At 40.7% G+C, this 11,989-nt stretch overlaps 1 protein-coding gene and 1 long non-coding RNA gene across 4 annotated transcripts; both read left to right on the forward strand.

Annotated features, from left to right (window-relative positions):
- The first annotated feature begins 1,153 nt into the window (after nucleotides 1-1,153).
- Nucleotides 1,154-8,835, forward strand: SRSF10 (serine and arginine rich splicing factor 10). Of its 3 annotated transcripts, none has more exons than XM_081204093.1 (6): nucleotides 1,155-1,394; nucleotides 3,079-3,183; nucleotides 4,864-4,967; nucleotides 6,248-6,410; nucleotides 6,679-6,732; nucleotides 6,867-8,835. In XM_081204093.1, the coding sequence occupies exons 1-6, from the start codon at nucleotides 1,324-1,326 to the stop codon at nucleotides 7,159-7,161; spliced, it is 792 nt and encodes a 263-aa protein (XP_081060219.1). In that variant the 5' UTR covers nucleotides 1,155-1,323; the 3' UTR covers nucleotides 7,162-8,835. The 3 variants fall into 3 exon arrangements, with proteins under 3 accessions (XP_081060221.1, XP_081060219.1, XP_081060220.1); XM_081204094.1 differs by having other exon boundaries at nucleotides 1,155-1,388; XM_081204095.1 differs by lacking the exon at nucleotides 6,679-6,732 and having other exon boundaries at nucleotides 1,154-1,394.
- Nucleotides 3,257-4,798, forward strand: LOC308592552. Its single transcript, XR_014010539.1, has 2 exons — nucleotides 3,257-4,055; nucleotides 4,739-4,798. It is a non-coding gene; the product is annotated as an uncharacterized lncRNA (long non-coding RNA).
- Nucleotides 8,836-11,989: the final 3,154 nt, after the last annotated feature.

The raw sequence follows: 11,989 nt of genomic DNA on the forward strand, positions 1-11,989 counted from the left end.
GTGATAACGCCATCTGGTTGAAGGTTTTTTAAATATACACAAGCCAAACATTAGCTAGGCTTCTACTCCAAAGTGCTTTATTCACTTGACTCATTACCTGTATACCTTTGGCACAATACCTTTATGTGATGTACTAGCAACACTTTTATGTATCTGCTACGAAGTGATTGTAACCATAGAATCACTAATCATTACATTGGCCTCAGCACTGAGTACCTTGCTTGTAGTTTTCTCCACCATCTTTCTATTTCCACTGGCAAGCCTCAGAAACACACTGTCCTAAGATATCATTGCATGAATTACCGCTCAGGCTGCAGGCTTTACTGGACAGTGCTTTACGTGTGAAAGAATCAAATGTGGTTACAGGCAGGCAAAGTGCTTCTCAGGATATGCAGAGTATTGCTCCAACAGAAAATGTCTTCCATTTACAAATGAGGGCATTTTCCTGATTTATTATTTTATTTTTTAGTAAATCAGTGAAAGCACAGGCACAGTGTCTCTGAGCAGTGTGTATTTACCATACAGGGGATCCAAGTTAGTTTGTACCAATGTAATGAAACCAGAGGGCCATGGGCTTACCCAGGATTTTTGTACGGGGGGGGCAGACTTTTGTTGGGAGGGGCAGGGGATTTTTATTTATTTTTATTTATTTAGGGAGGCATCTGCCCCCGTTAGGCCCATGCAGAGGGCTTATGAGCATTATGTGAAGAGTGAACCTCTAAAGGTCACCTTCTTTTCTAAAATGCAACCTAATACAAAAAAAATCGAAAATATTTTTTCGTAGAAATATATCCTTGAAAGATTTTGTGTCCTGCAAGGTAGTGCCCAGATGAATGAAAGCCTGGCCAAAGGCCAACAGCAACCTTCTCAGCCCGACCCCCGAAAAGACTAACACAACGCGCGCCTTAAACGCGGGGAAATGAGCCCCTCGCTTCCACAGTCTTGCGACTACTTCTACAGATACGCATGCGTACTCCGCGAGCACCCGCTTGGATAAGAAATGACGAGGCCTCAAAGAGAAGGAAATGGGTGGAGCTGGGAGGGGAACGCGAGAAACTTCGGCGCCTGCGCATACGGCCCCGCGAGGGCAGAGGGCCGGCGAAAGTTCTCCGGCGCCTGCGCGCTCGCACTCCCTCCGCTCCTATTGTGAGCGAGCGCCAGTCTTGCCGCCCCGCGCGGCTCGAGTCTCGCGAGAAGTCAGCACAAGGCGGTTGGCCTGAGGCGCTTTCTGCTTGTGTCTCTTTCGTCAGGTGGGTCGCTTCGCCGACCTCCCTTCGCGGTCTGCCTCGCTCTCCCTTCGAGCCAGCCGCCTCCGGACGAGCCATGTCTCGCTACCTGCGGCCTCCCAACACCTCGCTCTTCGTGCGGAACGTGGCCGACGACACCAGGTGTGTGTAAGTGAGGCGGGGGGTGGAGAGGGCATGGCAGCCGCCTGGCTGGGCCTGCTGGCGGAGGCGCGGAGAAAGAGAGAGAGAGAGAGAGAGGAGCCCCCTCCCCCCCCCGCCGCCATTAGCTCTCTTGATTCTTCCCGTTCCCCATAGGCATTATGCAGAATGCGCCAGGCCTCCGTTTAAGCCGGGGGAAAGCTCGCGGCGGAGGTCTTCGCGAGCCGCCTTCCCGCCATTTGTCTTCTCTTCGCGCTTCTTGTGTGCTCTTCGTCGGGCCTCTGCACACCATGTCCCTCGTTTCACATCCCAGTTCAGCGCGTTTGTTCCGTGGCGCTTAACCGCCAATGTCGTTCTGAGGTCTCAGCACGCGGGTTCCCTAGGAGTAAGCGCCGCTGAACTTCTGTGTGTTTATCTCAAGCTTTCCCTTTTGGAGCCAAACGTGACTTGGCAAAACACAATAAGAAAATAGGCATTTAGGCTCCGCTCTTCAGCCGGAACAGTCCCCCGAGTAGCTTACAAATTAATGTTAAAAACCCTATCGCAGCAGCGTTTATTTTCAAAGACTTCTTTTTTCTCCTCTTCCCCCCCCCGCCTCGCGCGCTTCTTGTCCTTTTTCTTATCTTGTCCTCTTTTCGTCTCTTTCGTTTTCCCTCTTTATATTGTTTCATCCCCACCTGAATCTCGTCTGCCTTTTTTTCCTATTCATGGCACCATCTAATTTCTGTTTGGAATTTATCCTCATTAGATGGTTTTGCCTATATTTTCAACCAGCTGCGATGGCTATACTCTGTCTCTGAGGAAGTATCCTTCTGAATACCCATTTCTGGGAAATAAGGAAGGGAGAGTACTTTGTGGTTAAATCCAGCTTGAGGGTTTTCTGCAGGCATCTGGTTGGTCCCTGAGAACTAATTGCCGGACTAGGCAGGCACTTGGCCTGATCTAGTGGGATGTTATGTTTTAATTACTTCTCTAATCCAAATCTACAATTTTTTAGGTTTTCAGTTTCTGTTTCCTTCAGTGTCTAAAGTACATTGTTTCAATAGGCCTTAACACAACTCTAAAGTAATTTACAGTTAGCAGTTCATAGCTCCTGGCGATGGTGGATGGGCTCCTTTGCTTTTTTATCCGCTATTATTCTGTAATAATTCCTAAAAATCTTGACGGACACTTTAGCATAGATTTTTTTTTTTTTTTAAAAAGCTTGAAAATATTTTCATCTAATTGATACACTTTAATAATGATTTGATATACTTGTATTTGGGAATGGACTGTTACCACAAAATGCTAAGAAAAAAGTCTTCAGTCCCACATTAAAGTAAGTTCTACTTATGTTCAGTGGGTTATATTCCCTGTTGAGTTAGCATGGAATTGTAGCCTTAGGGTTGTATCCAACATGAATCCCACTCAAAGTTAAGCCATTGATACTATTGGACAGTGGACATAAGCTAAAATAGGTCTATCAATTTCAGTGGCTCTAAGCCTAACTTAGTTGGATAGATCCCTTAGGGTTGTATCCAACATTACTGTTCCACTTGCACACAAAAACTCCTCTCCAAAGCAGATTTTGGGGACACGTGCAAATAGTGGCTTGGCAATTGTCTCTTAAGTATGTGTTCATGTAGCCTGTTTCTTCTCAGCTTGCTTTGATTATATTAGTAAAGACATTCAAATGGTCAGTGTTCTGTTTCAGGTCTGAAGATTTACGTCGTGAATTTGGTCGTTACGGTCCGATAGTAGATGTGTATGTACCTCTGGATTTCTACACTCGCCGTCCAAGAGGATTCGCTTATGTTCAATATCCTTTCTTCAGATGGCTGATTAGTGAGGGGTGTTGAAGTTTGAAATTCACGTTTGTGTATGAGGTAACAACCCTAAATGAAAAAGCTGTTTTCTTATGTGTTGTATATAATGTCATTGTAGTGTGCTCCATTTCCCTCACAGATGACTATCTTACAAAATTTCTATAAGTTAAAATTTAAATTGCATCAAGTAAAATGTGCTTTGTTATTGCAAGCTTCATATACAGATTTGTGCTTTTAACATTGAAATGGCCTTTGCTGCTGCCTCCAAGTGTATCGTTGCAGTTTTATATCACTGGCATTGATAAACGTGTTCTTGTGCTTAGCAAAATGTGGCTGATATTTTATTGTTTAACTTAATGGAAACTGGAATAATTTGATCAAAAGCAGATTTGTATAAAAATGAGGTGAAAAGTTTTGCTCTGATTATTGTCCCCTAATTTACTGTCCTCTGTTGTTGCCTCAGAGTGTAAAGCTGTACAGTAATGGCGACCCCAAAGAGAAAGCATGAAAGAACCTTTAGAGTAGAGTTCAAGAATTAAGGCAAGTAGACAAGCCAAAGACCTCTTAAGGATCAGGCTTGAAGAGAAGGGAAAGTTTGGGAAAAGAAAAGATAAAGAAAAAGCTGGAAGAAGGACAAGCCATAATGGGAGACAAAGCTTCGCTTTATCTGCAAATGGGGGAAAAGGTTGTTTTTCAAAGTATAAAGATAAAGCCATCTGTCACTTTTGACCAAGCATCTCATGACAAGTCCTTCTGACAAGCACTTAAAGAGTTAAAGGTCAAGATGAAGTTGACTGGTGGCCAAGATAAAAGGAGCCAAACCTGATGTATCCTACAGAATAAGAGCTGTCCTCTGGCTGCTTGTGTAAGTGATTAACCAATCAATTTTTCTGGTTTAGTCTAGCTGTGGGCCCTGTAATAATTTGCTTTACTTTGGTAGTATCTTCTGAAATTATGGTTCTCAGTGAAATGCAATCACTCATTATTTGAGATGAGTATACCTGTAATAGGGTGAAATTTGGCTTCTGAGGATTTGGTATATGAACATATAGGGACAACCTGTTTAGGCTACTTAGAGGTATGCAGGATATGGGTTATTACATTACATAATAAAATTTGGTATAATTTCATGCTTTAAAACCTTAGTACAGTGGTACCTCAGGTTACAGACACTTCAGGTTATGCGATTTTGGGTTGCACACCGCGCTGAACCTGGAAGTACCGGGAACTGGTTACTTTCGGCGCAGAAGCGCCAAATTGCAACGTGCGCAGACACGGCGCTGCGGGTTGCAAATGTGCCTCCCGCACGGATCACGTTTGCAACCCGAGGTTCCACTGTATTAAGAATCTAGTACTAGTTTCATCAACAAAAAGCAACATTTTGATGTCTTCTAATGAGTCTCTGCTGAGGGAAGCAAAACAGATTTTCAGAGAAGCTATATTTGAAATACCCATATAGACAACTATAGAACGATTATTTTAAACTGAAATTTGTCTTTTGTCTCAAATAGATATTGTTAATGTCAGCTAATTTTTGTTATGCCATAGAACATGCCAAAAAATGAGGACAAGTTGGTAAACAAGGGTGTGTGATGACATTATGGGAAAGCCAAAGCTTGCTAACTGTGTAGCTGTAAATACATCAAATTCCCAAGTACCTTAACATCTAGCACATTTGAAGATGTCCGTGATGCTGAAGATGCCCTTCATAATTTGGACCGGAAGTGGATTTGTGGCCGCCAAATAGAAATCCAGTTTGCTCAAGGAGATCGTAAAAGTATGTATGCTGTCTTAACAATTGTGTAGTGTAAAACATAAAGCCTAATACTCATGGCTATGTATTAAATGTGTTGTCAGACTTGTCAGAAGAAGACAAAAACTGGTGCGGGTTTAGCACTGTGAAATAAATAAATTAGAATATTTAAAGCATTTCTGTCCCAATCTTCAGCCAACAAGGCTCCCAGAATGGCTTGTGAATGGTACAGTAAATTAAAACAAGACCACTTTGAGGGGGTTTTCTACAAGCGGTATATAAATTTCATGAAATACATAAATGAGACCCACAAGCTTACACTAAATAAATAAAAATTACACAAAGGGAAAGGGACATGGAGGGAAGCAGAAGAGGCACTGTTTAAGCACCTATTCCTAAACAGTTGTTAATGACTAGATGGCACAGTTCAGGGTTCTGTTTAGGGAAGTTTTTAATGTTTGATGTTTTATTGTGTTTTAAATACTCTGTTGGGAGCCAGCCAGCATGGCTAGAGCAACTCAGTCAGATGGGCGGCATACAAATAATAAAATTATTATTATTAAATATTATGGAAACCCTGATTGAGCTAGGCATTCAGCAAAGTGGATGGAATAAACCCTGCTTCCTATCCATCCCACTGAGACAGTCTGATGGCATGTCTGTTCCCAGGGAGAGGAGGCCAGATGGAGTTGGGTCTTTCACAACAGCTGATGGAGTGAATGCTACTTGCCATTTTTAAGGTTCTAACGTGTATGATTGGAGGCAAGGAGAAAATCCTGGAAGCAAAGCTAGTCGGTTGGATCCAATATCAATAATACTCAAAAGTAGACCTATTGAAGTTAATAGAACTAACTTAGTATCTGTCCAAGTCCTGATAGTCCAACTCTTCCTCATTTGTCAAGAAGAGTGCAGATCATAAACTAGAATGCTGGATGCCAAATAAAGGATGCAAAGTTGATTTGCATATGTTTCTGATAATTTCTGCATGTTGCTTGTGTATTTCAGCTAGAAAATGTATTCATATAATCATGTATTTGAGTGTGCATACAATAACTTACTGTAATTGAGTACTATAGAAAGGTTTTTGGATGGGAAACATTTGGCCCTCCATATATCTTAAAATAAACTGAAATGATCAGACAGTATGTTTTTTAAATTGTTCCATTTCAGAGATGAAGATCCATTGGTCGTGGGAAGTCATTTCAGGGGTCTGTTACTTAATGATTAATATGTATTGCATTTACAAACATCAGCTGAGAATTTTTATTGTAACATTAAAAAATTGCTGTTCTGTTCTTCTGTAGCACCAAACCAAATGAAAGCCAAGGAAGGAAGAAATGTATACAGCTCTTCCCGTTACGATGACTATGACAGATACAGACGTTCTAGAAGCCGCAGTTACGAAAGGAGGAGGTCAAGAAGCCGCTCTTTTGACTACAGCTATCGCAGATCTTATAGTCCTAGAAAGTAAGTGTTGTACTTGGATTGACCTATGCTGCCATGTAATGGAGAAGAGAGATCATATTGACTGTTTGACACTTCTAGATATCAAGTCACCTTTGTAATAACATGCATGGAAGTTGTTGTACCTTGCATGGACCATCCAAAAGTCTGTGCATCACTGAAGAAAAATGAAAAACAAATGCAACTCTCAAGAAACTTAACGTAGTTGGGTGTGTGTGAATAATTTTAAAGGTATATGCCACTGTTTACTTTTTCTGATGTACCTTTTTAGCAGTAGACCTGCTGGAAGACGCCGACGTAGCAGAAGTCGTTCAGATAATGATAGGTAAACATTCTTTTATATAACAAATTCAAAATCAGACTAGTCTGTGCCTGCAAGAGTAAGCTATTTTGATGTGAGATACCCAACTCCTAGCAACTTGTCCATATTCAAATGTATTATCTTCCTCTTTCTGATAGGTTCAGACACCGTAACAGATCTTTTTCAAGGTCAAAGTCCAATTCAAGATCACGATCTAAATCACCCAAAAAAGAAATGAAGGCTAAATCACGTTCTAGATCTGCATCTCGCACTAAATCTAGAGGCACCTCTAAAACGGATTCTAAAACACAATATAAATCCAGCTCAAGATATGAAAAAGAATCAAGGAAAAAAGAACCAGCTAGATCCAAATCTCAGTCGAGATCGCATTCTAGATCTAGATCAAAATCCAGATCCAGGTCATGGGCTAGTCCCAAGTCCAGTGGCCACTAACAATGTACCTTGTTTTTTAGGCATGTATCATCCAGTTACACAGTTGAGTTATGATGTTGCAACATTGCATAAAATAACTTTCGTCAGTTATCCTGTTAGCAGACAATTAATACTATTAAAACACAATATTGAGAATCTTATACAAAAGAGTCCACTTTGTTAAATGTCATGGGCAGCTACTGAGGTTCTTGTGGTGTTTCTATGTATATTTTTGTAAAAGACTTGCATTTTTATGCTTCAAATATCAATGGCACATTGATTATGACAGTAGTTTACAGCTTGTCCTAATGAACTCACCCACAAACAAAAACTGTTTCACGTATATTTAAATTGTCCAATAATCCCTGCAGTACAGTTGGAAAACTGCGCAGTTGTAATGCACTGGTAACTGCTGTGAAATCAGAAATTAGTACTTTGACATCTGAGAGGGAGGGGATTTGCATTTTTCTTCCCCACTTGTGCCAAGGTGGCTCGTTCCTAAGGCATTGTGAAAAATAGTATTAAGATTCTCATTGATAACATCTGAAGGGATGGTTCTTGTAGCATAGTGAAAAGGAGACAAAACAGCCATGAGACTGTTGTGGAATTTGTCAAGGTTCCAGGTACTTTTTCCAGCTACTATATTGACACCTAAAATATTTAGTTACATAATTAGGTGAATGTGTATACATTTATATCCAGTGTATTGTTATCTAGTGAACAGTTGACCTCTAAATTGCATAGGGTTACTTGCTGTAAAACTGCAAAGAAAACATCTCGGATTAATGTGTACGATATGTAAGAATGAATATTTTTTGCCAATGACTTCATAGGTAGCCTGTGTATCCATAAGAACCAATTTCTAGTCTCCTATCTTTAATAATTATAATTGACAGTTTTGAGTTTATATGTCAGAACCTACATCACAGTAGGTTAAACTAGTCTATTTACCCAGAAGGTGATTATAAATTGTGCTCCACTTGCAATGTAGCATATCCAGTTCCAGTATAGTTTATCACAATGTGAGCTTCTTCATCCCTATGAAGAAGAGCTGCATCCTACTTTTGGTTTGTTGTAATACAGTATCAGAACTGAACATGAAAAGTTGCTATGGCATAATCTCAAAGTATTCTCTGCAGAGAGCTCTCTTGTATTACAAACCATAGCTTTTTAATTCAAATGTGAAAGCCAGTATCAAACACTTAAAGACCCTCCACTTATGCTTGGTAGGATAATTGAATGTTGATGAATTGTTTTGTTTCAATTTTAGTTCTAACCGGCCACTCTAAATAAAGCTGGCTTTTAAAATTCTGGCTGTGGAATGTGTTTAAGAGGTGATTCTAGAACCTTTGTATATTTGATAGTATTTCTAACTTTCATTTAATGTTAAAAGTTAACGTTCTGCTATGCAATCATTTATATCTGCGTTCCTTTAATTTTGTAGACTTTCCCCTGATGTATAGTTTAAAACAAAGTGTAAAATGGTAGCGTTACTGTGCAGCTCTGGTCAGATGAAAGTTGTGGAAATAAACTTTGTATTTCCTTTCTTATAGAGGCTTCTAAAAGGGTATTTTTATATGTTCTTTTTAAAATATTGTGTACTACTTTAAAACATCAATGTTTTGATCAAGGAAGACCCAGCTTATTATCTGCTGTAAATTTAGCAAACATGCTGTAATAAAAGAGATCCAGTGATTCTGCATTGTAATCTTAACCTGTTCCAAACACTGTTTAAAATGTATCGGTTTATGGCTGAGGGATAAAATTTTATATCAGTATTGAGTAAAAATGGGTACTAAGTTGTATTGCTCAAGACATTACCAATGATGTATTTCCAACTATGATTGGAAGGCTGGTCAACAAAATAAGGTAATTCTTTGTTGGGATAGTTTGGTGTAGGTATTTGTATAGGATTGCATTTGACCAGTTTAAAAAACAAAATATTGGTCAAATCAAGTAGCTAAAAAAAGCCTTCAGATTGTAGTGCTCACTGTAGAACTCCTGGTTCCTAGAAAGTTCCTGTTCCCCCTAGCACAGTGCTGGGTTATATGAAGTCATTCATCCTGTTGCAATAACTGACCCTATGATAGTCACCATTGTGGCACATAAAGCTGCCGGATTCCCTTTCTAAGAAAAGAAAGTTTTCTTGACCCAAACTTTGTTCTCTGACTACACTTTCTGCAAAGTATCCTTGATGCAATGACAGGCAGTCCTTTGAGACAATCATGCCAAATGCATCCTGCACAAACCTCCATATTCATAGTCTTAAGGGCTCATTCTGCATTTATATTCAGTGTACATATGTATTACACTAGAGATGCTATCTTTACATCCATGCCATACCTGGTTGGCTACTACAACAGGGGTGTGTGCTTTTCCAGTGCTGCATTTGTGGGTACAGGGAGCAGGGAATCCCTCAACCATGTAACTGCTACAAGATACCATGATGCAAGTAAGAGAGGTTGTTGGGTATAGGGATGATTTTGGAGGGTCAGGTATCCTAAAACAGATACAGTCCTATGAATTCCTATCATTTTCCACTGGCTACATACCACACAAGAAGTGAGTTACAGTTCTTTCATTATTCCTTTTCAAATGAAGTTAATACATTATGATTCTAGAAGCCAGTATTGCTCATTGCTCACCCTTCCAAATTCCCCATGTGTCTACACTGTAAGCTAAATAACCACTAGTCTTCTGGCAGACAAGTGTTTCAACTTCTTCTTTGGCCATAACAATCACTTTAGGTTTGGTTGATTTGTAAGTTTGTTGAGGTCCCTGGGATGCACATTTGATTTAGTGAGCAACTATGAGTCCTTGTTGCATTTTGTCATCCAAATGATGCAGACCTGACAAACCAGAGATGGGAAAGAGCACTCTGAAGTTGTGCAGTTGCTTTTAATTTTGTTCGCCCTGACCTAGCCAATGTGATCCACGCGACGGTCACCTCCAGACTGGATTATTGTAACTCGCTCTATGTGGGGCTGCCCTTGAGACTGACCCAGAAACTCCAGCGGGTGCAGAATGCCGCGGCGAGACTCCTTACGGGGTCTTTGCTGCGAGATCACATTCATCCAGTACTATACTAGCTGCACTGGCTCCCGGTGGAGTACAGGATCAGGTTTAAGGTGCTGGTTTTAACCTTTAAAGCCCTATATGGCTTAGGACCCTCGTACCTACAGGACCGCCTCTGCTGGTATGTCCCACAGAGGAACTTACGGTCTTCAAATAAAAACATCCTGAAGGTCCCAGGCCACAGAGAGGTTAGGCTGGCCTCAACTAGAGCCAGGGCTTTTTCGGCTGCGACTCCAATCTGGTGGAATGCTCTGTCACAAGAGACTAGGGCCCTGCAGGACTTGACATCTTTCCGCAGGGCCTGCAAGACAGCTGTTCCACTAGGCCTTTGGTTAGGGCGCAGCCTGATTCCCTCCTTTGGCAATCTTTACAGAACTTAAGCTTATGGTTGCCATCAACTTGATTTTAATTAATTTTTATAATGAAATGTTTTTAGAATGTTGCACTATTTTATTGTTAGCCGCCCTGAGCCCGGCTTTGGCTGGGGAGGGCGAGATATAAATAAAATTTATTATTATTATTATTATTAAGCACACCAAATCCTGTCTAAATACTGTATTTTTTGCACCACAACACTCACTTTTTTCCTCCTAGAAAGCAAGGGGAAATGTCTGTGTGTGTTATGGAGCGAGTGCCTACAGATGGCGGGGGGGATCTGCTGCAGTTGTGAGCAGAGGATCCATGGTTCCCCTTCCGTGGCTTGCTTTGAAACAGCAAAGCAGGAGAAGAGCCGCTGAGTGGGGAGGAGAGAGGGACAGAGAGCCTGCTTGCTTTAAAGGAGCAAAGCGGGAGAGTCGAGCCTTCTCCTCTTATACCCCTCTTCTGCATTATTAACAGCATCCTTCTCCACCCACCCCACACGTGTTCCTTGTCCCTTGAGTGCTTTTCCTTCCCTCCCCACTTAAAACGTCGTTACAAAGCACAGATCCACATGGATCCTCAGGATGTTTGCACTGGGTCACCCCAAATTTACCATCAGATCACATAGCATGTCCATGGCTACAGCTTTCACCAAAAAAATCACGCACCCACTGTTGCCTGGGGCCACAGTGGTGCAAAAACGTGGTTACAAAGCATGGATCCACAGGATTTTTGCATTGGGCTACCCCAAACTCACCGTCAGATCACATGAACCACAAAAATCATACATCTGCTGTTTCGTTTATTTTTTTTCTTGTTTTCCTCCTCTAAAAACTATGTGCGTGTTATAGAGCGAAAAATACAATAGTTTCTTTGCTCCAGTTGCAGAGGAATAATTGGAGAAAGACAACAGAAAACTCAGGCTACGCTGTTGTCTTTCTCCCATTCATTCTTTCCAAGGCATCCTTTACCAACATATGCATAAGGTCTAGTCTTTTACTCTTTAATAAACTCAGATTGAGAAGAGTAAGGCATATTCAATTTACAAACCCAAATCCCTAATTCTAAGATAAAGCAAATTAAGTAATAGTGTGATCAAGTGATTTAATCTTGCAACTTACAGTACATTTAAAGTGTGTAGAACACCCACACCCTGGAAAAGGGAAAGTTTGTGTAAAAGTAATAAGCCAACACATTATTAGGGGAGAGAAAACATTACAATTTTTTATTTAAATTTTGTTTCTAATTAAAATTCAAGCAGTACTTCAAACATGAAATTTAGATCAGAATTACATTTGGGCTATAACAATGATTTCAACATATTGATGACAATTTGGGGAAACAATACTTATGTTTTTTCAAGATGCCCAATACATTTCATTTGGGAATATGGAAAGTTTCTTCACGGTTGCAA

The sequence above is a fragment of the Podarcis bocagei genome (genome assembly GCF_964188305.1).
Source record: "Podarcis bocagei genome assembly, chromosome: 7".
Taxonomy (NCBI): domain Eukaryota; kingdom Metazoa; phylum Chordata; class Lepidosauria; order Squamata; family Lacertidae; genus Podarcis; species Podarcis bocagei.

What these genes read in the sequence shown, in the direction of transcription:
- SRSF10 (XM_081204093.1), top strand. Translation starts at nt 1,324, where the DNA reads ATGTCTCGCTACCTGCGGCCTCCCAACACCTCGCTCTTCGTGCGGAAC. An exon ending in GCCGACGACACCAGGTGTGT is followed by an intron (nt 1,395 to 3,078) that starts GTAAGTGAGGCG and finishes GTTCTGTTTCAG; the next exon opens with GTCTGAAGATTTACGTCGTG. An exon ending in AGAGGATTCGCTTATGTTCA is followed by an intron (nt 3,184 to 4,863) that starts ATATCCTTTCTT and finishes AACATCTAGCAC; the next exon opens with ATTTGAAGATGTCCGTGATG.